This window comes from Erythrolamprus reginae, chromosome 9, assembly GCF_031021105.1.
Source record: "Erythrolamprus reginae isolate rEryReg1 chromosome 9, rEryReg1.hap1, whole genome shotgun sequence".
NCBI lineage: Eukaryota > Metazoa > Chordata > Lepidosauria > Squamata > Dipsadidae > Erythrolamprus > Erythrolamprus reginae.
The window spans coordinates 6,032,061-6,060,052 of record NC_091958.1 but is presented as its reverse complement, the minus strand read 5'-3'; the positions used below and the strand labels follow the sequence as shown (position 1 = coordinate 6,060,052).

At 44.4% G+C, this 27,992-nt stretch overlaps 1 protein-coding gene across 1 annotated transcript in view; it reads right to left on the bottom strand.

Moving 5' to 3' along the window:
* The window catches only part of TOX3 (TOX high mobility group box family member 3), a 100,742-nt gene extending 76,328 nt beyond the window's left edge, over positions 1-24,414 (bottom strand). The window contains exon 1 of the mRNA XM_070760182.1: positions 23,908-24,414. Within this exon, the coding sequence (XP_070616283.1) occupies positions 23,908-24,009 (102 nt within the window). The 5' untranslated portion in view covers positions 24,010-24,414. The remainder of the gene's footprint in view (positions 1-23,907) is intronic.
* Positions 24,415-27,992: the final 3,578 nt, after the last annotated feature.

Sequence of the window (27,992 nt, the reverse complement as noted above, 5' to 3'; positions counted from 1 at the left end):
CCCTGCCTTTCCCAGTTACAGTTTCGGAGGCTCGGGTTCGTAAGTGGAAAATGGTTCTTGAGAAGAGGCAAAAAAATCTTGAACACCCGGTTCTTATCTAGAAAGGTTCTTAAGTAGAGGCGTTCTTAGGTAGAGGTACCCACTGTAGTCATTTTTATGTTGGGGTAAAAAACTGTAACTGTAAAGGATTTGGTGAGGAAAAACCTCTGGGAATGCCAGGCCTCTTCGTGTTATGCCATATGAGCTTTCTTGAAATGTGTATTAAAAAACCCTTTTAAAAGACACACTGTCCTGTGTAAATACTTGTAAGTCCCTTAAAAGGCAAGGAATATGCTTGCAGTGAAAATATTATTTTGAGACAAAGTAAATTAATAAAACACCTCTGCAGTCCACAGAGCGTGTTTTTGAGAAGGTTACTGAAGCTCGCTTGAGACGGAAGGCTTTTTTAATTTTAAATTCTGAGATTGCAACACCATAAAGTAATTTTTTAAAAGAGCTTAGTCATACCGTAAACAGTTTTCAAAGTAAGCAGAATGCCAGCTCCCCTTGAGGGGTTGTTTTACTATTTCTCTGCTCTCTTATTTTTGACCACAGGATTGAAATGGCAGAGACAGAAGGCAAACAAGAACAAGGTAACAGCAGATACAGTGGTCTACTTACGAACTTAATTCATTCTGTGACCAGGTTCTTAAGTAGAAATGTTTGTAAGAAGAAGCAATTTTTCCCATAGGAATCAATGTAAAAGTAAATAACACGTGCGATTGAGGAGGGAGGGTGGAGGCCCTGTTTCCTCCCAGGAGATTTCTAGAAAGGCCCCAGGAAGGCTTTTCCTTGCCTTTTCCAGCCCTATTTCCCCCCAGGAAATTCCTAGGGAGGCCCCACGGAGGCTTCTCCCCCCCTTTTCTGGCCTTGTTTCCTCCCAGGAGATTCCTAGAGAGGCCCCACAGAGACTTCTTTCTCCCTTTTCTGACCCTGTTTCCTCCCAGGAGATTCCTACAGAGGCCCCACAGAGGCTTCTCCCCATCTTTTCCAGCCCTGTTTCCTCCCAGGAGATTCCTAGAAAGGCCCCAGGAAGGCTTTTCCCTGCCTTTTCCAGCCCTATTTTCCCCCAGGAAATTCCTAGGGAGGCCCCACAGAGGCGTCTCCCCCCTTTTCTGACCCAGTTTCCTCCCGGGAGATTCCTAGAGAGGCCCCACAGAGGCTTCTCCCTGCCTTTTCCGGTTACAGTTTCGGAGGCTCAGGTTTGTAAGTGGAAAATAATTCTTGAGAAGAGGCAAAAAAAATCATGAACACCTGGTTCTTATCTAGAAAAGTTTGTAAGTAGAGGCATTCTTAGGTAGAGGTACCACTCTATATGTAACCTAAGCCTTGTCTTTGCCTAATTCATCCTTACTGCAACGTCTAACCCGTTTTATATATATGAGATGACTTAATGGAGAATCCAGCAGAAATCTTCTTCCATAAACATTTATTATTCACCGATTACTTTATCCAGACCTTGGTTTATATTTCCCAGCTGACATACTTCATAAACTCTTCCTGTATTCAGCTTTCCATTTATAAGTAATGGGGCGTTTAAGAGGTCCAGAGCAGGAACAAAGGGAATTTAAATCCCCATTGATGGGAAGATTCACAGGATGACTTTGTGCTATTCACCACCCCCAGCCCAACTAATTTCTTCTGACTGTTGGAAGAATGAAACCAGGGGAACCACCACAAAATCTTCCAGAAGAAGATGGAGAAGAAGGGGGATGAAGATAACAACCCATTCTTTTAAGCGGGTTCCGTGGATTCAATCTGGTCGAGGCAGCGTAAGGTCCTGCAGATGATGGATTGCACCAAAAACTGAGAAATGGGTTGTTTGCTAAAGCTCCACGGCCAAATGTTTTCGATCATGAGACCTCTGATCCAAAGGAATCCTTTTTAATAGAAGCTGTTTCCCCATGTAAAAGAAAGCTAGGGAGTGACATTGTACCTAAATGTTTTATAGGTTTCACATTTTTAATGTCACTGCATTGTGTGGGCTTGTTGGAAACTTTTTATCCTGTCTTTATTACATTATTACTACTACTACTACTATTATTATTATTATTATTATTATTATTATTATTATTTATTAGACTTGTATGCTGCCCTCTCCGATACACAATACAAAAACAATATGTGTACAAATCTAAAATAGTTAAAAACTATAAGCTAAAATCCCATTACTGTACATTAAAAAGCAGTCAATAACTCAATCGCATCCACACATAACATTTATAAGCAACTCAAGGTAGTAAACATTCACAATATTCCTTTCTGCTCCCATTTTTTCCTACAACACCAACTTTTAGCTTATTTGGCAGGGTAGATTAAGATAATAACATAAAACCGTAACTTTTTATTTGTACATAATATACTGTACACTGCATAGCGATGTCAACAAACAAACCTACAAACCTATCTAATAGCAACAATCCTACCTAATCAGCAAAATCAAAAGTTTCATTTTCTCCCACTTCTAGCACAGAGTTCAACAGAGGTCCCCAAGTAGGAACAAAATTAATTGTATTCTTTTCTTTAATCAAAGCAGGCAATTTAACTATCTGTGCTAACTCCACCAACTTTTGCAGCTGTTGGTTCATTTCAAGGAAACTCTAAAACATTGTCAAAAACTTTCTCATTGCTCCAGAATTGGGCAGAACGTAAATCTTCACTTACAGACAGATTGAATTCTGACTCGCAATCAAAAATCTATCGATCTTTTATTTTTATTTATTTATTTATTATTTGGATTTGTATGCCGCCCCTCTCCGAAGACTCGGGGCGGCTTTTTCTCTTCCTAAGCTGCAATGCAAAGAAAGAAGTCTTCAAACTCAAACTCACTCTGCCGCACAAATCCTGGCAACTGGTTAGATCCCACAGAGTCGGTCTTCTTCAGGTCCCGTCAACTAAACAATGTTGTCTGGAGGGACCCAGGGGAAAATCCTTCTCTGTGGCGGCCCCGACCCTCTGGAACCAGCTCCCCCCAGAGATCAGAATTGCCCCAACCCTCTTTGCCTTTCATGAGCGCCTTAAAACCCACCTCTGTCGTCAGGCTTGGGGGAACTGAACTACCCTTTCCCCCCTAGGCCTATACAATTTATGCATGGTATGTTTGTGTGTATGTTTGGTTTTAAATAAGGGTTTTGTAATTATTTTAAACATTAGATTTGTTACATGCTGTTTATTACTGTTGTTAGCCGCCCCGAGTCTACGGAGAGGGGCGGCATACAAATCTAACAGACAGACAGATAGATAGATAGATAGATAGATAGATAGATAGATAGATAGATAGATAGATAGATAGATAGATAGATAAGTAAATAAACAAACAAACAAATAAATAAATAAATAAATAAATTTCTGAGCACAGAATTTATTTAATCCCAATTGCATACACCTCACATTGAGATCCATCTCACTGTGGATTTTGTCATGCTAATTTAAAAAAAGTGAGATTTTGTAAGCCTATCCTTGAAGTAGACTACATCTCTACCCAGTGTAAGGAAAATCAAATATTTTAGCAAGATGACAAAGGATAAATATGGAGCCTCCCCTTGATATGCAACTCAGAGGATATTTGAATAGTTCATCATAGCTTCCTAACAAACACTTCTGAGTCCTGCTCAAACTTTACAAAAAGATTAACAGCGGAAAGACATAAAACATGCAGGGAAAACTACCAGTAAATTGATACTGCATTTAAAAAAAGAAAGAAAAACTATTTAACTTTTTCTTAGAGCACTGGGGATTGGGAAAAAATGACTTAAAAGCCTCCGGAGAGTTTGCTCATTTTGTGAGGCTGTTGTAAAAATAACAAAAACCATGGATGATCAGTGCTTCAAGCAAATATTTTGTCTGCCGTTGTTTGATCCGTTTATGCAAGCAGCAGGCTCCTGGGTATAACAGACATGTCCAACCGATTTAATCGGTTAATTGGTTAAGTCCTAGGTTTTGTCATCAAAAAGTATCTCCAGCATATAACAGGTTGTCCATGATATCAAAGTCATAAAACACAAATCCGAGGGTTGGTGGAGTTGAGTAAAACATGAGTTGTAAAAACTGGAAAACTCAGCCAAGCAAAGGGGGTGTGACCAGGAAATTGTTACAACTCAGTCTCCTAGCACAGAGTTTCCCAACCTTGGCAACTTGAAGATATCTGGACTTCAACTCCCAGAATTCCCCAGCCAGCATTCGCTGGCTGGGGAATTCTGGGAGTTGAAGTCCAAATATCTTCAAGTTGCCAAGGTTGGGGAACACTGTCCTACCAAATGGAGGTCCATATCCACAAATGGATGTTCCTACTAGAGCAGTGTTTTTCAACCAGTGTGCCGTGGCACATTAGTGTGCCTCGAAACATGCTCAGGTGTGCCGCGAAGAAGGAAGCTCAGGTTCTGGTCTCGCAACTGTTTGCTGAAAGAAAGAGAGAAAGAAAACAAGAGAGAAAGAGAGAGAAAGAAAGCAAGAGAGAGAGAGTGAGAGAGAAAGAAAAGAGAGAAACAGAGAAAGCAAGAGTGAGAGTGGGTGGGTGGATGAATGGATAGTATCATCTTTCCAAGTAATGCCCCCAATGAAAGCAGAACTCCAAGGCAGATAGGTCCCTCAAAGAACAATTGTATTGGATACATTGTATTGGCACATGCTAGTGAAAACTGACTCTGAAAGTTCAGCTAATTAAAAGAGAAAGTTTTCCCCCTTTCCCCAAGTCACCAGTCACGTGATCCAATCGAGATGCGGGCCAGTTGCTTGGCTACTTTGCTCCTCCTCTTCCAACCACCTATTGGAATGACCTTGGTTCCCACAGGAAAACTTTTTATTTTGACTCCAAAGCTCCAGATAATTATTTCCCTCCTCCTTCCTGATGCCTCAGAGATGACCCCACCCAGGTTCACTCCAGGGTTGACATATAGGTGGATGGATGCAGGGGTGGGCTACTGCCCGGATGGGGGGGAACGCAGTGGGGTAGCAAAAATGGAGCTCCACCCCAGAGGACTCAATTTGCACTGAAAGATGTTGAAAGAAAATGCAGGGCGCCCTGCATAAGTCACACCCACAATGTAGTAGTAAAAATTTTGGTAGACCTTCACTGGATGGATGGATGGATGGATGGATGGATGGATGGATGGATGGATGGATGGATGGATGGATGGATGGATCCAACCCAGTACCCACATTTAGTTTTTATTACAAACTCTTCTTTTTGCAAAGAAAATTAGAGAACCCACACAGGACATGAACACCTAGACATTTAAACAAAGCAGAGGCAAGGAAAAAAAATACCTTTAAAATATTCAGACCTCAGAAAAAAAGCTTCAAAAAAGCACCCGAAGGAGAAGAGTAATTTCTACAGGAGGAGTAGGTGCTCACTCAAATTTTGAATCTAATGGTTTCTGTTTCTAGGAAACCTGTGGGCTATTCTCTTTTGAACAGATGAATAACTAAGCTTTCATGCTGCTAAAAAGCTCCATACATCTTTACAAACAGCTCCCGTAAAGGGAGAGTTCCCTTGCCAGGGTGCCAAAAGAGGATGCTTGCTGTGAAAATACAGGTACAGTGGTACCTCTACCTAAGAACGCCTTTACTTATGAACTTTTCTAGATAAGAACTAGATGTTCAAGATTTTTTTGTCTCTTCTCAAGAACCATTTTCCACTTACAAACCCGAGCCTTCGAAACTGTAACCAGAAAAGGCAGGGAGAAGCCTCTCTAGGAATCTCCTGGGAGGAAACAGGGCCAGACAAGGCATGGAGAAGCCTCCATGGACCCTCTCTAGGAATCGCCTGGGAGGAAAAAGGGTCAGAAAAGGCAGGGAGAAGCCTCCATGGGGCCTCTCTAGGAATCGCCTGGGAGGAAAAAGGGTCAGAAAAGGCAGGGAGAAGCCTCCATGGGGCCTCTCTAGGAATCGCCTGGGAGGAAAAAGGGTCAGAAAAGGCAGGGAGAAGCCTCCATGGGGCGTCTCTAGGAATCGCCTGGGAGGAAACAGAGCCAGAAAAGGCAGGGAGAAGCCTATGTAGAGCCTCTCTAGGAATGCTTCTTCTTACAAACTTTTCTACTTAAGAAACTGGTCATGGAATGAATTAAGTTTATAAGTAGAGGTACTACTGTCATCCTTTACTTGCATCCGTTCGTTTAACGGCCACACCGAACACTGAAAATAGGCGTTGATTGCTTACCTGAACGCCTCTTCTCGTACGGTGAGCGGGTACAGCAGTCACATGGGTTGCTCATGTCCAATCCGGTGGAACTGAGCCTAGTATTAAAAAAGCTTGCCGGATCCGCCCCTTCCCCAGAATTCGCGAATCCATAGACTAGGCTCAGTTGTGAAGCTCTGTAGTGTTCAACTCTTATTGTTAGAAGAAAAAAGAATTATAGAAAGGTGAAGAAGACACATACAAGGGCGGGAAGTGACTGCTGTACCCGCTCACCGTACGAGAAGAGGCGTTCAGGTAAGCAATCAACGCCTATTCTCCGTACTGAAGGAGCGGGTCCAGCAGTCACATGGGACATACCCAATAGATGGTCCCTAGGGTGGGATTAGCTTGCTATCGTGTGAGATAACGGATTGGAGAACCCTTCTGCCGAAGGCAGCGTCCGCTGAAGCGTAAGAATCAATCTTGTAGTGCCTGATGAAGGAATTTGGCGAGGCCCAAGTGGCTGCTTTGCAGACCTCCTCCAACGGGGCTTGAGTCGCCCAAGCGGCCGAGGTGGCTGCGCTCCTGGTGGAATGCGCTGTGATGTTCCTTGGAACTGAGAGGGAGGCCGACTCATAGGCCTTAGATATAGTCCCTCTGATCCAACGGCCTATTACTGTTGAAGACACTTTGGCCCCCATGACTCTGGGATGATAGGCTATGAAAAGTGCTTCTGACCTCCGAAAGGGTCCTGTGCGTTGGATATAGATTCTCAGCGCTCTGATGAGATCCAGGGTGTGCCATCTAATTGCCAAGGGATGGTCTCGTTGGAGGCAGAAGGAAGGTAGGACAATATCCTGAGATCTGTGGAACATGGAACTGACCTTGGGTAAGAAGGTGGGGTCCAGTCGCAAAACTACCTTGTCCTGATGGAATTGACAAAGGTCCTGCCTGATTGAGAGGGCAGCCAGCTCCGAAATGCGTCGGGCAGAGGTAATAGCCACCAGGAATGCTACCTTAAAGGATAGGTACCTGAGGGACGCCGATTTTAGGGGTTCGTATGGTGCCTGCGTGAGGGAATGGAGAACCCGTGGCAAATCCCAGGATGGATACCTGTGGACCTTGGAAGGTCTGAGGTTGGCTATGCCCTTGAGGAATTCCTGAACTTCAGGGAAGGATCGGAGAGGCTGTCTGCGGGGACCCCCTAGGACAGATGAAATGGCTGCCAGATGACGCCGGAGGGTGCTGGTGGAAAGTCCTTTATGGAAGCCTTGCATAAGGAAGGAAATAATTCTGTGTATGGGAATGCACAGAGGGGAGAGACCTTCCTGTAGACACCACTGGTGAAACTTGGACCACGTGTGGTCGTAGATTCGATTGGTCGAACCCCTTCTGGCCTTTAAAATGACCTCCACTGAATCGGGGTCATGACCACGCAGTTCTAAGTCTCTCCTGATAACAGCCAGGCGGTGAGGTGGAACCACTCCGGGTCTGGATGGAATGAGGCCCCCTGCCGCAGCATATCCCCCGAAACGGGGAGTCGCCAAGGGTCCTGGACGGACAGCTGTTGGAGATCCGCGAACCAGGGCCGGCGGGGCCAATGAGGGGCGATTAAGATTACTCGGGCCCTCTCGGTGAGAACCTTGTGAATCACGTCCGGGAGAATTGGAATTGGAGGAAATGCGTAGAGTAGGCCTGGAGGCCATGGACTCCGGAGGGCATTGATTGCTTCCGCTCCCGGGGATGGAAATCTGGAAAAGAAGCGAGGGAGTTGGGTGTTCGCATTGGTCGCGAAGAGATCCAGGACTGGTAGGCCGAATCTGAGGCTGATTTGATGGAACAGGTCCTGATGGAGGTTCCACTCTCCTGGGTCTATCGTTGCTCGAGATAGCCAGTCCGCCTGGACGTTGAGGCTCCCCGAGATGTGATCGGCTAGGAGCGACCGAAGATGTTTTTCCGCCCAAAGGCCTAGCTTGAGGGCCTCCCTCATGAGAGCTTTGGATCTCGTGCCCCCCTGTCTGCAGATATGGCTTTTTGTGGCAATGTTGTCGGTGAGAATGAGAACGTGCCGGTTGGGAATGCGAGGAGAGAAATGCTTCAGAGCCAGGGAAACGGCTCTTAACTCTAGCCAATTGATTGGCCTGGAAGCTTCCTCCGGGGACCACGTGCCCTGGGCTATCATCCCCTGGGCGTGGGCGCCCCATCCCGATAGACTGGCATCTGTGGTGATGACAAATTGATCCGGGCATCTGAACGGGGATCCTTTGTCCATGGCCGGAGACTTCCACCACTTGAAGGATCTGCGAACACTTGGTGGGATGACAATGCGCCGATTTGAGTTGCTGTGCCCCGATCTCTGAAAGGGTAATAGGAGCCACTGGAGTTCCCTAGCATGAAGGCGAGCCCAGGGAATGATGCCTATGCATGACACCATCTTCCCCAAAAGGGAAGACAGAGTTACTATGGATACTGAAGAATTAGATAAAATGTCAGAAATTAACTCCCCTATACTGAGTTTTCTCTCGGGAGAGAGAAAAACCTGGGAAGATTCTGAATTGATAATGGAACCCAGGTGAGAAATGGATGTGGAAGGTTGGAGGTGACTTTTTTCAAAGTTGATGGAAAAACCATGGTCCTGAAGGACTGACATGGTGACAGAAAGGTCTGTTTTCACTTTCTCTAGGGAGTTCCCATGAATCAAAATATCATCAAGATAACATAAAATGTGAATGGGAGACGCCCGGATATAGGCCGCCAGGGACCCCAAGAGCTTTGTAAAGACCCGAGGGGCTGAGGAAAGGCCAAATGGCATCGCCCTATACTGGAAATGCCTGCCTTGAAAGGCAAAACGTAAAAACTTCCTGTGGCATTTGGCTATAGGAATGTGAAGGTAGGCCTCAGTGAGGTCTAAGGAGGCCATGAAATCTCCGGAGTGAATGGCGGCCAAAATAGAAGATAAGGAGTGCATTTTAAACTTCCTATATTTGATGAATAGGTTTAGTTTCTTTAAATCCAAAATAGCTCTCCAACCTCCGGAGGATTTTGGAACCATAAATAAAATGGAGTAAAAACCTAGGCCCTTCTGACCGGAAGGAACCGGTTGAATGGCTCTGATGGACAATAGATGAGAAATGGCCTCCTCCATACGGTTACAATCTGAGGAGGACCTGGGAGAAGGGCAGGAAATAAAACGTTTGGGGGGAGGAGAAATAAATTCTAAAAGAAGGCCAGTTTGAACAGTGTCAATGACCCAGGGGTCCTTGGAGGTGAGACGCCAATTTGAGGCGAAATGAGCTAGGCGACCCCCTATGGGAATAGAGGAAAAATTACCATCTAGGTTTTTTTGAGGCCCTGTTAGAAGAAGCTCCCCTTTGGAAGCGAAAACCTCTACCCCTGGAGTTCCTACTTTGGGAACGAAAGCGGGGGGAATACTGACCTGGAGATCTCTGATAGGAAGCCGCTTGATCTTGCTGGCGCCCCGGGCGACGAAAGGACTGCGTTTTGGTAGCCTTTTTTGTGGTTGGACCCAAAACTTTCTTCTTATCCGTGGTTTCCGTGAGGAGTGGATCCAGAAGATCACCGAAAAGAAGGTCGCGCTTTAAGGGTCCCTGGGATAACTGCCACTTCTGGCGTACTCCCGCTTGCCAAGGGCGAATCCATAGGAGTCTCCTTGCCGTTGTAGAAGCTGCAATAGACTTAGCAGAAAATCTGGTAGATTGCAAAGTGGCATCAGCCACGTACTGGGCAGCTGCAAAGACCTTGTTGAAGTCTTGTTGACCTCTCAAGTCATCGGGAGGAATATGCTGTTGAAGTTGGCGAAGCCACAGCAGCATGGCTCTGGAGAAAAAGGAGGCTGCTGCAGAACTTTTAATGGCCCAGGAATCTGCCGTGAATCCTCTTTTGAGCATTTGTTCAATGCGCTTGTCCTCTGGGCGGAGGACTTCCTCCGCCTCTCCCGGCACAGCCGCTGCCGAATGAAGGATCTTGACAGGTTCATCCGGTTTGGGAAAGGATAGAAGCTCTTCATAGGAAGAGGAAAGTTTGTACAACTTCCTGTCTTTAGTGGAAGGATTAAGACTAGAGGCTGGGAAATCCCACTGTTTGAGTAAGGCATCTTTAAACAATTTAGGCATAGGAATTACCTCGTTATCCTCCTGTTCCTCAGTGAAATAAGGTAAATTCTCCTCCGGGGGATCAGTGGAAGTGGAGGCTTGTTTCTCCTGGGCCGCTAATCCCGTAGAAATCCTAGCTTTGAGGAGGAGAGATTTGAATAATTGAGAAGGGAAAATGGTAATTGGAGAAGGAACCTTTATTTGGGATTCCTCATCATCTGATAGCCCTTGGAAAGGGTCCTCATCATCCTCCATATCCTCATATTCGTCCTGAGAGGAATCTGAATCATCCTGAATAGGAGCCCTAACCACTGGGGAAGAACCCAAGGGGCGGGAGGGACGAGAAGGAGGAGGAGGTAAGGGAGGCTCATTGATGGAAGAGAGTTTGGCATCAATGGCCTTAGACAACACAGCAAAAATAGATTGGAACTCAGGAGGTAAATTAGAAATATCAGCAGGAATGGCAGAAGAATCCCTAAAGGCCTGGGAGGATCCTGGCTGGGAGGAATCTTCAATAATATCTGGTTCCTCTGGCCCTATGCCCCATAGGTTAGGTTGGGGTCTGTCTAGGTTAGGCTCATCCAGAGATAACACAGGGACCCCAGAAGGAGGTAGACTAGAAGCCTCTGGGGGGTCTTGACTACTGAGTACTTGGGCCTGCACTTTTAAACGTTTTGCTGATTTGTCATGGATTCTTTGTAGGGCTAGGTCCCTTCTCTTCTCGGCCCTGGTGACCTTAGTCGAGGGGCGGGCCCCAGGAGAAGAGGAGGAAGAGGCCTGGGGGATACTAGTAATCTCATCGCCTGTAGGCCTGGCCTCTCTGGGACCTTTAGTTGTGCCTCTCTTGGGAAAGGAAGCCATAGTCTGAAAATTAACAGAAGACAAGGCTGAGCCAATAACTGAATAGAAAAGGAGAAGAATTTTAAGGACTTCCCAAGAGGAATGGATCCTGCTTCGAGGCCTCGAAGCTGCTGAGACGTGAGGACAATCTGGGCAAACCCAGAGTTCGTGCCCCCAAATCCAGCGGGGCCAGCCTCCCTAAACTTATCAATTAAGTAAACCAAGGCACTCTGGTTGGAGGCTTAGCCGGTGGAGAATTTAGCCTGGGACCCCCAAGGCCCGCTCCGGGATCCACGCGGTGGACTGAGGCCTACGCGGCTGGCAGGAGGCCAACACGAGAGGCCTAGATTTAAAAAGGGCGCGAAGGCCTTCGCGCCGAAAACTCGCTCCGAATATGCCTTAAAGGGGAAGCGATCGACTAAGTCCAGGAGACTAGAAAGCCGTCTCACTCCGCAGGAGGTATTTTTTAAGCCCTTTAATATATATGCAATAAAGAATCAATAAGGCAATCAATTAGTACTTGCACTAGAACCTCCAGGCCAAAGGATTAAAAGAATCCACAAGCGGCCGCGGGGATCGTACACGGCAAAACCGCCGGGGGAAAACGAAACCGCAACTTCTCCAAGGGAAAAAAGCCGAGCCGCAAACGGCTGGCGCTATTAGTGCAAGTAAAACAAATAAGGATAAACAGTCTTACTATTTTTGAAGGAAAAGATCGAAGGGAAGGTGTTAGAATGTTGAACGAATGTTGAACGAGCTATCACAATACAACCGCAGGATATGCGAACTGAGCGAATTCTGGGGAAGGGGCGGATCCGGCAAGCTTTTTTAATACTAGGCTCAGTTCCACCGGATTGGACATGAGCAACCCATGTGACTGCTGGACCCGCTCCTTCAGTACGGAGAAAGGGATGTTCTCGCACTTATGACCTATGTAACCTCTCCAGGGTCACATGATCAAAATTCAGTCGTGGCAACCAACAGGCGTTTACTAGAGTCCCAGTGAATCCAGGGGTCATATGATTGCCATTTGCATCCTTCCCAGCCAGCTTTCCGTAGGTAAAGTCATTGAGGGGAGCCAAATTCACTTAATGACCGGGTGACTCACGCAACAACTTTGCTCTAACAGCTGTGGGGAAAAGGTTGCTCTCAATCGGAATACAGTTGGAAGGGACCTTGGAGGTCTTCCGGCCCAAAGCCTTGCTCAAGCAAGTGACCCTACTGTCAGGGCTCCAAATAATACATCCATCACAAGGATTCCTCAAAGAACAGCTTTATTGGAATATACTATATATATAATATGTAAGGTATGTAAACCGTATTAGTATAATCGTTGATATGAATTGCCATAAGAGAGGCCTAAGGAGTATATTGTACGAATGTTAGTACGTTGTTTAATGCTTTTGTATAGGTGTTTTCTTTTTTGTGTGTGTATACATCGTATTTTCCTTTTCTTTTTGTTTTTAATGTACATAATAAAAATAAGATTAAAAAGTGAAAGTCTCTTCCCCTCCCAATCCCAAACAATCAGTCACATGGCCCAATCTAGGCAGTGTGCACTGTTCTAGTGATATCACTCTTTCCTCCTCCAGCCAGGAGTGAGAACGTCCTTGTTTCTCAAGAGAAAGTATTTTGTTTTGACTACACAGCCCCAACTATCTCTAATTCCCTCCTCCCTATTCTTCAGCTCTAGTGTGGTGGCACTAAAGCTCCAATTTGGCTTCAGCCAGGACAGTTTCAGGGTTGACCACTTCAGACAAGTAGCTGTCCATTCTCTTTTTGAAAACCCCCCAGTAATGAAGCACCTATAATTTCTAAAGGCAAGCCCCTTCCACTGGCTCTCACTGTTAAGAAGTTTCTCCCTAATTCCAGATTGCTTCTCTCCTCAATTCGTTTCCATCCATTGTCCCCAAAGGAGCTTTTTCCAACTGGGTTTTCTCTGTTTTTCCATGAAAATGTTTCACTTCTCATTCAAGAAGCTTCTTCAGCTCTTCAGTTCAGCGAAACATCTTCAAGGAAAAACAAAGAAAGCCCAATTGCCTCTTGAAAAAGCACTTTTTGGACAACCATGACCTGGAGGACTGAGAATCTCCATAGACATTATCATCCACTGCTTCTCGTCCTGCCTTCTGGTGCTTTGGAAAGTAAGTTGACTCATTCTTCTTTGTGGCAGCCCCTCAAACACTGCCATAATGGATATTAGCAATGAATATTCTGGTCCCAACTGTGATAGTTGAGGACTACATACATGTTGTTTCTAAGTTCTTTACTCCAACACGGTCCACCTGATGAGGTAGGCAGTGATGGCGAACCTATTTTGTTTCATGTGCCAAAGGGTGTGTAGCATGCAGGCACATGCCCACAGCCCTTCCCTTCCCCCTCCCTACACAGCGGTGGGCTATTAGCTGCAACGCTAAATTGCGCTCGCCGCAGCGGCTCATAAGTGCTTTCGGGGCCAGGATGATTTTGCTCCTGCACCTGTGGAGGTAGCAAAATTGCGCACAGAGCCGCAGGTGCACCCGTGTTTCGGCATGCGTGGAAGCAAAAAAACCTCGCAGAAACACGGGAGCACCTGAGGCTCCGTGCGCGATTTTGCTACCTCCACAGGTGCAGAAGCAAAATCACCCTGGCCCTGTAAGCACTCATGAGCCACCGCGGCGAGCGCAATTTAGCGTTCCGGCTAGTAGCCCACCGCTGCATACACACCCTGTGTGTGAGCACAATTCCTCCCCTGTTCCCACGCATGCATGGGACGGTGAAAAAAAGGCCAAATTGGGAAAACCAGAATTCCGTTTTTCCAAACTTCTGGCTTGCCCGTTAGGCAGTTTTTTGCACTTCAGAAGGTTCAGGGAAACTTCCTGAAGCCTCCAGAAGGCAAAACGGACTTCCCCAGGTCCGAAAATCAGCTGATTTAGAGCAACACCGCACGGGTCACTTGATATGGCTCTGCGTGTTACCTGTGGCACATGTGCCATAGGTTCACCATCACAGAGGTAGGGGATTTTACTGCATGTTGCAGGGGGGAAACACTCACCCAACAGGGCTTGTGAAGTGAGGCGGACTAACTAACATATTTCTTAGGACTTTTCTGCCCACTGAATATTTTTCAAAAGACGTGCAACCCATCCAATCGCTAGAAAAGAAGGGAAAGAGTTGTTTGTTTTAAAAACTACTAGACTAAAGCCACTGCCCCAAATTAGTTCTCCATCAGCCAAAGCCATAAAAGGACTCAAAAGATAGCAGCAGAATGTTGAACAGCTGGCCTCTTTCAAAGTAGAGCTTCATTTTATTTAACTACGGTATTTTTTTTCTTCCAATGTGGGTTTTTCCTCCACCAAGTTTTGTTAGAAGTTGGCAAAGCCAAAATGAGCCCCTGCTCAAACCAATGGCTCCTCCTCTAAATCAGAACTCAGCTTAAATGGCAGGGAACTATTAGGATCTGTTTGTACTATTAGTCAGGGGGATTCATTGAAAACACAGGCCTACAAACTCAGAATCACACAGCTTGGATTGGTGAGTAGAATTACTTCCGGTTCCTGGGATAAGTTATTATTTCATTTTTAATAACAATAACAACAGCAACAGAGTTGGGAGGGACCTTGGAGGTCTTCTAGTCCAACCCCCAGCCTAGGCAGGAAACCCTACACTGTTTCAAACAAATGGTTATCCAACATCTTCTGAAAAACTTCCAGTGTTGGAGGATTCACAACTTCTGGAGGCAAGCTGTTCCACGGATTAATTGTTTTCCGGTAACTGTCGGGAAATTTCTCCTTAGTTCTAAGTTGCTCCTCTCCTTGTTTAGTTTCCACCCATTGCTTCTTATCCTGCCCTCAGGTGCTTTGGAGAATAGTCTGACTGTTCCTTCTTTGTGGCAGCCCCTGAGATATTGGAACACTGCTATCATGTCTCCCCAGGTCCTTCGTTTCATTAAACCAGACATGCCCAGTTCCTGCAATTATTCTTCATATGTTTTAGCCTCCAGTTGTAAGTCTGGACAGTTGCTACATGAATGGCTGTAAGTCAAAAGCTACCTATACTACAGGAGCATACATCAACAGTTCATTTAGTGACCATTCAAAGTTACAACAGTCCTGAAGAAAGGAACGTACCTCCGGAACCGCCTTCTACCGCACGAATCCCAGCAGCCGATAAAGTCCCACAGAGTTGGCCTTCTCCGGGTCCCGTCAACCAAACAATGTCATTTGGCGGGCCCCAGGGGAAGAGCCTTCTCTGTGGCGGCCCCGGCCCTCTGGAATCAACTTTCCCTGGAGATTAGAACGGCCCCCACTCTCCTTGTCTTTCACAAGTTACTTAAGACCCACCTATATCGCCAGGCATGGGGGAACTAAGACATCTCCCCCAGGCTTATTATATTTCATGTTTGATGTGTATGTGCTATATGGTTTTTAATTGTTGAGGTTTTTATATATTTTATTATTAGATTTGTTCCATTGTTATACTGTTTTTATTACTGTTGTGAGCTGCCCCGAGTCTTCGGACAGGGGCGGCATACAAATCTAATAAATTGAATTGAATTGAACTTAGGACCATTTTTCACACTGTGGCATCACCATGATGACGTGATCGGAATTCAAACATTTGGCTACAGGTTTCATACTTATGACCATTGCTGTTTACCAAGGCTGTGTGATTCCCCTTCAGACAAACACCGCCCATGGGGAAGCCCAGATTCGCTTAACAACGGGGTTACCAACTGATCAACGGCACTGATTCACAATTGCCGTGGCAAGACAGATTGTAAAATGGAGCAAAACATTTCATTAAAAAACAGATATTTTGAGCTCCATCGTGGTCGCAAATTGAAAACTACCTGTACAGAGGACCCCAGCATGAAAATTCCAAAAATGTTGGGTTTTACACTGGTGTTCTGATGATTTAACACAGCCAATTCTCTGCAGCCAATATGCTTTTACAACGCAAATATATTAGACATCCGTACTTACCAATTCTCTAGTTGCCAAGTATACAGCACTTTGCTATAATCCCATGTGTCTTGTTTATACTGTATTTCTAGCAATTTCTCCAGGGGATTTTTAAATTAATCTAATATAATTGTTACCTCTCATCACACTAAAACTTAGTGTCCTTTTTAGTTAATAGCTGATCTTACTGGGATAAGCTCAAAGATCAGGAAGGGCTGCTGAGCACCACTCAAATTCCATTACATCCTTTTTAAACACAGGGAAAAAGTGGTGGGACGTGAACTTCCTCATTCCATGGTGGAAAAAAGTCTACATCATTTAGACTGAGGATAACCTCTTTCAAAATGCTAAGCATAAGTTGCATTCTCCAGTCCGAATGTGACTGTTCATTGTGGACCTGTATGACCTTAAACTGTAATTCCTAGATTCAAATTTTACACTCAATCGTAAAATTCCATTTGGTTTGGGCGTCCCAAATACATTTGTCAAGGAAATGCGGAATATAACCCATCATTTGTGGCATTAGTGCATATCTTGAGGACCCCACAATGTATCCACCACTCAAAAATTCTTCAGTGTGATTCCCCATAACTTTTCCAAATATAGCAGGGTGGATAAAAATCGATTATTCAACGTTGCGATGGCACTGGAAAAAGTGACTTATGGCCACTGCAACATCCCCGTAGACACATGATCAAAATTCAGACTTTTTGACAAGCAAAGTCGACAGGGGAAGCCAAATTCATTTAATAACTATATCAGTAACTTGACAGCTGCAGGGATTCACGTAACAACTCTGGCAAGAATGATTACAAAATGGGGCAAAACTCATTAAATGACTGTCTTGTTTAACAACTTACATTTTGGTCGGAAGTCAAGAACTATCTGTAGTTCCAGGAGATTATCTTCTGGAATGGATAGTGTAAATGTAATTAAATAATCTCCTTCCGGGACCAATTAGGAACAACTAAACACAGTTTGATTGAAAGCTAACCACGATAAAATAATAGCTGTTATAAGCACATCGTGATCCTGTAACCTCTGCCCTTTGACCTCCTTACACCCACTTTTTCCCATTTAGGCAGCCTTCCATACTACCAAACATTTCAATCTAAAACCAGCCACGTTTACTTGTAGGGAAAGTTGAATGCAGAGCATTTTATACAACCCCATGGCTGTGAAATTTCCATTCCACAAAATATGAATCTATTGAACCTTAAGATGCAGAGAGAAAGGATTGGAAAATGTTGTCATCCCCCACAGTCCCTACAAATTCATTTCTATAGAAAATATATCTTGCTTTTCTGACTAGTTCAAGTTATGGATTCAGAAAGAGCCAAACTAGATAAGATGGCTGTAACAAGACCTTATCCAATGCAAATGTTGCTGGATCTATCATATCTCAAGACCTAAAATGGTCACCTAACATCAAAAACATCATCAAAAAAGCACAACAAAGAATGTTCTTTCTGCGCCAGCTCAGGAAGCTCAAACTACCCAAGGAGCTGCTGATACAGTTCTACAGAGGAATCATTGAGTCTGTCATCTGCACCTCTATAACCGTCTGTTTTGGTGCTGCAACCCAACAGGACCGACACAGACTTCAGAGGAGAATCAGAACTGCAGAAAAAACAATTGCTGCCAACCTGCCTTCCATTGAGGACCTGTATACTGCACGAGTCAAAAAGAGGGCGGGGAAAATATTTACTGACCCCTCACATCCTGGACACAAATTGTTTCAACTCCTACCCTCAAAACGTCGCTACAGAGCACTGCACAGCAAGACAACTAGACACAAGAACAGTTTTTTTCCGAACGCCATCACTCTACTAAACAAATAATTCCCTCAACACTGTCAGACTTTCTACTAAATCTGCACTTCTATTCTACTAGTTTTTCTCATCATTCCTATCACCCATTTCCTCCCATGTTGACTGTATGACTGTAACTTGTTGCTTATATCCTAAGATTTTTATTAATATGCTTCTTCATTGCTTATTTGGCCCCTATGACAATCATTAAGTGTTGTACCACATGATTCTTGACAAATGTATATTTTATTTTATGTACACTGAGAGCATCTGCACCAAGACAAATTCCTTGTGTGTCCAATCACACTTGGCCAATAAAAAATCTATCTATCAAAAAAAATCTATCTATTTCTTAAAGAAGATCAGAAGGCAGCCAAGAAAAAGGGAGGAATCTAAGTTTCTTTTCCTAGTGGTCTTAAAGTTGTGAGTAAGGAACAACTACACTGCCAACCTTTACTCTTCAAGATCTGCAAGAACCCGTTGGCCATCTGCTCCTTTTATCTCAACCATCTATTTACTCAACTCCAGTGTTTGTGCAATGAATGTTTTAAGTGATGCAGCTGCAAAACTCATTTGCTATGCTTCCTTTTGTGAACCATCATCACCTATATTACTTTTTCCCCCCTTCTCTGAAACAGGTCTATTGACAGATGAAACATGCCCTAGCATACAATTTAGCTCATGTCGCAGGCAACCTTTTGTGTGGCGACACAGCTGCACCCAGGCAGAGTCATAAAAATGAAGCACTCCAAAAGGAACAATCACATAGTTAACACACACACACACACTTATCAATAATGTTTTTCCTCCAACTTAATAATAATAATAATAATAATAATAATAATAATAATAATAATAAAAACAGAGTTGGAAGGGACCTTAGGGAGGAAACCCTACACTTCTTCAGACAGATGGTTATCCAACATCTTCTTTAAAACTTCCATTGTCTGGAGCATTCACAACTTCTGGAGGCAACCTGTTCCACTGATTAATTTGTTTTAAAGAAGAGACTAGACAGCCACCTGTTGAAATGTATAGGTCTCCTGCTTGAGCAGAAGGTTGGACTAGAAGACTTCCATGCGCCCTTCCAGCTCTATTCTGATTATTGTCTTGTTTGTGTAGAACAGTGTTTCCCTACCTTGGCAATTTGAAGATATCTGGACTTCAACTCCCAGAATTCCCCAGCCAGCATTCGAGGGCTGGAGAATTCTGGGAGTTGAAGTCCAAATATCTTCAAGTTGCCAAGGTTGGGAAACACTGGTGTAGAAGATGACCAGCCTGAACCAGAGTGGGGTCAAATGCATCATCCCTTTAGAGTTTCTACACACACATACACACATTGTAGGAGACTAGCACCAATTCATCTTGACCATTAGTGGATCGGATTCTTGGGCATAGGTCGGATGAACTAAAGTTGTATGTACTTTTGAACATTATTCTGACTCCAGGCTGTTTTTGCAATGGAAGTTATTATTATTTTGCATAAAAAAGGTGGATGTCGTATTATCCTGTTTTACACATTGCACTAAGTCAGCATGGTGTTGGCTTCTGTATCACCTTTGTGACTTGGGTTACCTTAATATGAAATCCAGCCACAATGTTTTGCAACCTTTGGATCATTTATTTATTTATTTATTCATTCGTTCATTCATTCATTCATTCATTTATTTATGTATCATCCATCTATCTATCTATCTATCTATCTATCTATCTATCTATCTATCTATTTATTAGATTTGTATACCGCCCCTCTCTGTAGACTCGGGGCAGCTCACAACACAATAAAATATTTTATAACAAATCTAATAATTTAAAAAAACATTTAAAAAACCCCATTATTAAACAGACATACATACAAGCATACCATACATAAATTGTATAGGCCCGGGGGAGATATCTCAATTCCCCCATGCCTGGCGACCAAGGTGGGTTTTAAGGAGTTTACGAAAGGCAAGGAGGGTGGGGGCAGTTCTAATCTCCGGGGGGAGCTGGTTCCAGAGGGTCAGGGCTGCCACAGAGAAGGCTCTTCCCCTGGGGCCCGCCAGACGACATTGTTTAGTCGACGGGACCCAGAGAAGGCCAACTCTGTGGGACCTAATCGGTCACTGGGATTTGTGCAGCAGATTTAGCATTATCCCTCAATCATGCCATGATACCTTGCTCAAGCCATTCCTTGTGCAACTCTATTGCTTAGGATAAAAGAGGCAATTATAGAACCTCTCACCATTTACTCCATACAAGCTCACTGAATTCATGATATTCTGAATTGACTAAATGCTATGTTCCATGAGCAATAATTAGTCATGTTACACCAATTATGTATTATGCATTACAGATCGCTGTATTATAAGAGAACATCAGGTATACCAATCCACGCTGGCCAATTTATACACATATATTCATATAGGCATTAGGCACTGATTCAAGAAAAAACAGTCACAAATTCACACTGCCTACCGATTATTGCTAAGTATTGCTGAATTTGAGTTTACAGCCTGTATGTAAGTAAAGATTAGAGAGATAGACAGATGATGATAGGTAGTTAAGTAAGTGGGTGGAGAGATGGAGGGAGGGAGAGAGAGAGATGATAGATAGATAGAAAGAAAGAAAGAAAGAAAGAAAGAAAGAAAGAAAGAAAGAAAGAATTTGTTTGGCCAACCACCAGAAGCAGTTTGAATGAAACTATAATTGAAAAAAGCAAGGTATATCCAAAACAATCTTTTGCTAACAGTGGTTTAAAACTGCATAAATGAAGTTTAAAATCTTTAATCGCAGTCTTCAGGCATTTTACTCTACAGAGGAGTCACAGAGGTGGCTGGAGATATTCTAGCTCTAAGGATAATCCAATATCTGGAAACAAGTTCTTATGTCCTGTCCATTTCCACAGTCCTCTTCATCTTTTTATAGAAACCCAGCCCAAGTTATATTCTTAAGCACAGGCAAAAAAAAAAAAAGGAAAGAAATATATGAGTTAACAGTTTCAAGCCAAATAGGAGATGGGTATTCTAGGAAACAACATCCATCAACAGCCCTCTCTCTACCTTCCTCCCTTCCTTAAAAATAAGGTTGTACAGTATTTTATTTCAAATGTGATTATAACTGGTTCTTCTGCAAGCATCTGATTTAAAAACTGTACACACATTAAAGTTGCAAATATAGCAGCAGCAACAACAATCATTCATCGCCTGTAAGATGATAAAATTCAAACCATAAATTTAAAAAAAGTAATGTGTCTTAGAAACGGCCCTTGAATTAATGCGAGCAGCAGAGAGAATTCATGCTCAACTAAATGTGCAGCATTATACATTTGCTGTCCACCAAACGGCAGTGTACGGTTGTCTAGAGCTTATTAAAACCCTTTAAAAGAACTCAAGTGATTTTGCAACCTCTAATTCGTAACAATGTCTCTGCTTCCTTTCAATATCATCAACACAGCAGCCAATGTTGCATTTACCAAGGAGAATATACTGTACACATAAGGCTTTGTTCAAAGGCTGTTCCTGTATTGCCTGGTGAAAAGGCACATGCACACAGAAACACACCCTGCATTTGGTTACACTGCGTTTATTAACTATATGAACTAAGCTGTCAGCTCTAATTTATATACAGTAATTCTCAAGCCACTGGCTCCACAGAATGCTACTGAAGATATTTCTTCCCACCGGGCGTATTTGAAATAAGAGTTGTCTTAATGAAAAAGAAATTTCACTTGGTTCCAATGAATGGTTCCAATGAAAAACTTCTGCAAACAGTCTCCAACATTATTTTTTTTCCCCCAAAAAATATATTTTCTTTCCCTGATGGCTTTCCATTCCCCCAAACTTTTATCAAGTGACACTAACAATAAACCCAGATACCGGTGAAGGCTTTGCAAGGCACTGCAATGACTCAATATCTTAAGGCAGCATCGCACAGGAGATCACACACACACACACACCAAAGGTTGCACAAACAGTGCCAAAGGGGACGAGTTCACTGTGAAAGGGATCTTTATAACACAGGGACGAAGGCCCAGCGCGAATAACTTCGGCGTGTTATTGACACAAGCATAGTGCAAATACCCAAGTCCTTTATTTAACGGGAGTAACATGAGTCACAATGTACCTCTTTAAGTTTGAAATTTTGCCTTTTTTCTCGTCTGGCAGCTGGTGAAAACAAAACCAGATACTACTACGGTTGAAACATATTTTGTGTAATGCATTTAGCCGCAGGGGATATCCGTCCCTTCTGGCTATTACATGTATTCTGTCATCGGTAATCTCTTGACAAGAAAAGGAGATATCAATAAGACACAGAACTAAGCAGCGGCTACAACTTTTGCAGGGCAAGGCACATTAAAAGGGTTCTCCCTTTCTTTTTTTTGATGAAGGCAGGAGCTGAAGGATCTGGTAGCCACCTCCTTCTCAGGTTGGGGTGGTCCAGAGTTCCTCTGGCTTTATTTTAGATGCAAAACTCAGAAGACTTCCATCCGAGTTGCCCCATAAACATGCTGGGTTGGTAGAATCAAAATTCTGTCTTTTCACATCCTGACCCAGGAAGAAATGTAGAGGAATGTTGGTAAAGGAGTGGGACTATTGTGGGAACAGGGACAGGGAAATGGCATACACACAACCACTGGTAGCAATCCATGCAACTATAATGCAATCTAAATACCCAGCCTTAAACACACATACACACACCTGATCTTGTACAAGGCGAAAAAAAGGAAAAATACCCAGCAGCTGCCTCCAAACTCTTGCATTCAAAGCAGAACCAGCAAAACTGTTTATTGTTCCTGCCCATCTACCCCCAAGACAGAAAAATACATCTTTAATAATGCACTTTAAAAAACAAACAAACTTGGAAACGCCTGGGACCCATGAAAACCACCATAATCCTATAAGGAGTTCACTTTGTAAGCGCCAAACGAATTCTGCCTTATTTTCCACCCTCTGGGAGGAAGTTACACGGGATTGTATTTGCAAAGTGGGAATAGGACATGAGAAAACAACAAACAACAACAGCTAAGGATGATTTGCAAATGACCGAGAAAGGACGGGAGGGGGGAAAGTTCTGGCGAGGGGGGGGGAAGAAACTTGGGAAAGTTCCGGATTTTACGAAGGAAAAAAGAAAACTACTGTAGTTTTAAAACCAGCGCATGGGTACAAGTTGGTAAGATCGAGACCGTCTCTTTCCTTCCTTTCTCCTGCCTCCCGTCCAAACTATGTACGACCCAACCATCGCCACCCCTGTGGAAGCCCAACCAAACTATGACCAAAACCACAACACTCTCCAATGCAAATCCAAAAAACCTGTAACACAATTACACACTCCTGTCCCTGGAACAAAAGATTAAGATGGGGGAAAGGGGAGGGGGAGAGATAGAAAGAAAGAGAGAACGAGAGAGGAGGGAGGGAGGGAGAGGGGGAGACAGGAAGGTAGGGAGAAAAGAGAGGGAGGGGGAAAGGGAAAGACTGGAGAGAGAGAAGAGGAAAAGAGAGAAGAGAGGTGGGGAGGAGAGAGGAAGAGATAGAAGAGAGAAGAGGGAAAGAGAGAAAAGGGAGTGCAAAAGGGAGAGAGAGGGGGAGAGGGAGTGACAGAAGAGAGAAGAGGAAAAGAGAGAAAGAAGAGGGGGAGGGAGAGAGGAAGAGATAGAAGAGGGAAAGAAAGAGGGAAAGAAGGAGGGAGTGAAAGGGAAGAGAGGGGGAGAGGGAGTGACAGAAGAGAGAGAAGAGGGAAAGAAAGAAGAGGGAAAGAGGGAGGGAGTGAAAAGGGGAGTGCGGGAAAGACAGAAGAGAAAGAAGAGGGAGAGAGGGAAAAGGGGGAGAGAGAAAGACAGAAGAGAGAAGAGGAAAAGAGAGAAAGAAAGAAGGAGAGAGTGAAAAGGGGAGGGAGGGAAGGGGGGGAGGGAAAGACAGAAGAGAGAAGATGGAGGGAGGGAAAAGGGGGAGAGGGAAAGACAGAGGAGAGAGAAAGAGAGAAGAGGGAGAGAGGGAGGGAGGGAAAGAGAGAGAGAGAAAGTGGGGGGGGGGAGAGAGAAAGAATAATGGGAAAAAAACCAAATGTACCTTGTTGTAGCTGTAGTAACCCAAACACTGGGTAAAGTCCAGGCTGGAGGGGTCTCCGGGCAGGGAGCTCCCCGAGGCAGCGGGATAAAACCTTACATCCATTTCGCAGGGTTGAGATCTTGGGGTGCAGCAAGGCGGGGGTGGGGAGGAGAGGAGGGGCAGCCAGAGGGGGGGGGTCAGGCTGGAGGAGGGGACTGTGTGAGTGTGTGTGTGTGTGTGGCGGGGGTCGGCGATCCGCTCGGTCGAAAGGGGCGAAGTTCTGCAGAAGCTTGGACCAGATCCACCTTCCAAAGAGGCGGGAGGGGCGGGGGGCGCGCCTCCCTCCTTCCTCAGCACACCCACCAAAAACGCGGGCGCGCGGGCGCAGCACACACACAACCCAGAGAAAGAGCGAGAGAAAGAGAGCGCAGGCAAAGCGGAGCAAGTTGCCGGGCTTTGCAGGGAGGGAGGAGGAGGAGGCGGGATGATAGAGAGGGGCAGCGGGAGAACGGCAGGTGAGCCGGAAGGGACAGGTGAGGGACGCTCTAGGGGGAGGGAGGCCAGGGGGAGCCACCGAGACGGAGAAGTGGGGGGGAGGAGGCGGCCGCCGTCGCCGCGGCTGAAGGGGGCAGAGCGCGCGGTCTCCGCCCCTCCCTTTTTTCCCTCGGCTCCGCCCACCACCACCACCCCTTTTCTAAATGGCAGGCAAGGAGCTGGGGTCGCCTTCCAGGTGCGCCACACAGCGCCACACAAAGGAGCCACGCGCCCGAGGAACAAGCAGCGGCTCTTCCATTCGCTTTCCCCACCGACTGAGGGGGAGATGAGGGAGGGGGGAGAAGAAAGAAGAGCGGGGTGCGCGCGCAGCACCCTTACTTCTCCCTCCCCCCCCCGGCTCTGAGGAGATTCTGAGGAGAGGTGAAGCTTTCCTTCCCTCAAAGGGGGCCCCGAGCCCCTTCGCCAGGCTCCCTTCTTTGGGGGTCCTCGAGACCCTCCGAGGAAGGGTCTCCTCGAAAGGCCGAGAGAAGGCGGGGAGAAAGTGGGGAGCAGTGCCCCCCTCGCCTTTTCGCCTCGACCTCCGTCCCCCTCACACACACTTCGCCTCAGAAGGAGGGCGCGCTCGCCCTCGAGCCTCTTGCCCCGCTTCGTCCCCCCCCCCCTACCCTGGACGGGCTCAGCTATCCCGAGTTTTTCGGGGAGCACGTCGGAAGGGGCATGCCTAAGTGCACCAAAGTGCCGCCCGTCCCGTGTACTAATGATTCTCTTTTACTAGTATCATGTATATAAATATTATATCTTTGTATACCACCGATACGTACATGACAAAACAAACAAATAAACTTTAAGGGGATGGTCCATCCACTGACTGGACAGCGGGAATAGAATAGAATATAATTCTTTATTGGACAAGCCTGATTGGACACAAGGAATTTGTCTTTGGCGCCTATGCTCTCGGTGTACATAAAAGAAAAGATACATTTGTCAAGAATCATGAGGTACAACACTTAATGATTGTCATAGGGTACAAATAAGCAATCAGGAAACAATATTAATAAAAATCTTAAGGATACAAGCAACAAGTTACAGGCATAAGTGGGAGGAGATGAGTGAGAGGAATAATAGTAATAGTGTAGACTTAGTAAATAGTTTGACAGTATTGAGGGAATTATTTCTTAACAAAGTGATGGCGTTTGGAAAAAAACTGTTCTTGTGTCGAGTTGTCTTAGTCCGCAGAGCTCTATAATGTCATGTTGAGGGTAGGAGTTGAATCAATTTATGTCCAACAGTATCAGCAACTCCTTGAGCAGGTTGAGCTTCCTGAGTTGGTGCAGAAAGAACATCCTTTCTTGTGCTTTTGTGATGACATTATTGATGATAGGTGACCATTTTAGGTCTTGAGATATGATAGAACCTGGAAATTTGAAGGAGCAAGACCTGAGCATAGATGTGGCCTGGCATATGAGGATCAGTTTCTGGCATTAAAACCCTCCATTTATCCCATTGTCTCCACTTTGAGATGAATGGGGCAAGAACCCAGAAGAAAATATAAATTAAGTGCAGCCTTGGATTATAGATAGAACATAGAACCATAAGGCTGGAAGGGACATTGGAGGTCTTCTATACTGACCCCCTGCACAAGCAAGACAAATGTGTATCCAGTCTGGGAGATAAGGTGTTAACGTTGAAATTTTTCTCTATGATATCTACACAGTTCTTATTGAGGCTGCATGTATGAAACGGAACATTGTTTTGAAAAGTGCCGCCCTCTTTTGACTATTCATAAAATATTGAGAGTGAATGAAGTCAATGCAAATTACTTGTTAGCACGTATAATTCATTGAGATATGGATTTGGTGTCAATGTTAATAGAATAACCTGTGTAGTTTGATGTCTAAATTAACACACTTCTGAGGTTCACTTCATGTAGTGACACATAAAGTAACAAAAAGCCTTGAGTTGGCACAGGGATTGTGAACCACCACAACAACCCAGGTTTATAGGTAGGATGACAGATTGTCACAGAAAAATGACTTTATTTCAGAAAGCACCCAAATAGTATGTTAAAGAATTATGACATCATGATTATCCAGACCTCCTCTGGCAGTATTGGGTTTCATAGAATCATAGAGTTCACTGTTGTGAGCTGCCCCGAGTCTACGGAGAGGGGCGGCATACAAATCTAATAAAATAATAATAATAATAATAATAATAATAATAATAATAATAATAATAGAGTTGGAAGGGACCTCCAGGGCCATTGGGTCCAACCCCCTGCTCAATGCAGGATTCGTTAAACCATCCCAGAAAGATCACTGTCCAGTCTCTGTTTGAAGACCTCCAGTGAAGGCGAGCCCACCACCTCCTGTGGCAAACTGTTCCACCAGTTTATCACCCTTACTGTCAGAAAGTTTTTTCTGATATCTCATCTAAATCTACTCCCTTGTAGTTTCATTCCATTGTTTCTAGTCCTTCCCTGTGCTAATGAGATCAATGCTGATTCCTCTGCTCTGTGACAGCCCTTCAGATATTTGTTTCACTTACCTTTACTACTGTTTGGAGATGTGGACACATGTGCCCTTTCCGCATATGTGCAGATCATTCATGATGACGTCCGGGCAAGTGGGTGGAGCTTCTTGCCACTGCCGCTACAGGTTCACCCAAACCGGAGTGAACCTGGTAGCAACACTGTCCTCTGGGTTCCTGCAGTAGAAAAACCTATTGTTTGTTTGTTTTGTGACTTTAAAACAGTCCTCGCTTGAACAAGTTGTTGCAATTTTGCCAACATTTTCAGAAGTAGTTTGCCAAGGCCTCCTTCCGTAGGCTGATACACACCCAGCATGCTTCTGCCCCTAAGAAAGCAGGACTGAAACTTAAAGTTTTCAGCTGTTATTGTATTATTTTCCTTCATAACTACTTTAACTATTTTTTCATATTGATTCATATGCAAAAACTGCATCTGACCTAGGAATTAAGCAAACTTTCTACCATTATAGTTCTATCACTTGCATCATTTGCGGAATGTTCCAGGATATGTTTCCAAACACTACACTTTATTGAAATAAATAAATAAATTGCCATTATTCCACCACTTGTAATGGATTTTATTGATTCATACTAATGTCTGGCTGCCTCAGTTTAGAGATGATTGTACAATTCTTTCTTTCTAGAATCCAAATGTGATTTGAAACATCCACAGTTTTGAAACATCTACAGATGGACTTGAAACATCCACAGACCACTTCAAAATCTTTTCCTTCAAAGATATTTAAGAAAAACACTTGAGGCCTAAATTAGATATGGGACATAAGATAGAGGAGAGTTAACTGTAGGGGAATTATTGCAGAACCATAAGAGGGATTAGGAACTACATGCGTAAATGATAGAGTTCTGTTTTAATGTAGAACACCAGATTCTGTCATTTTATCTTTTAAGTTTCATTTTTCCTCTCTTTGCCCTTAGTGAAACTAAGATACAGCAAGCATTGTCTCCAGAGGAAATGGTAGATATAGTTCAGTTCAGAACTGAAGAAGCTTGGATGAAAAGCAAAACATCTTAAAAGAAAAAACAGAAAATCTAGTTGCCTCTTGAAAAAGCACTTTTGGGACAAC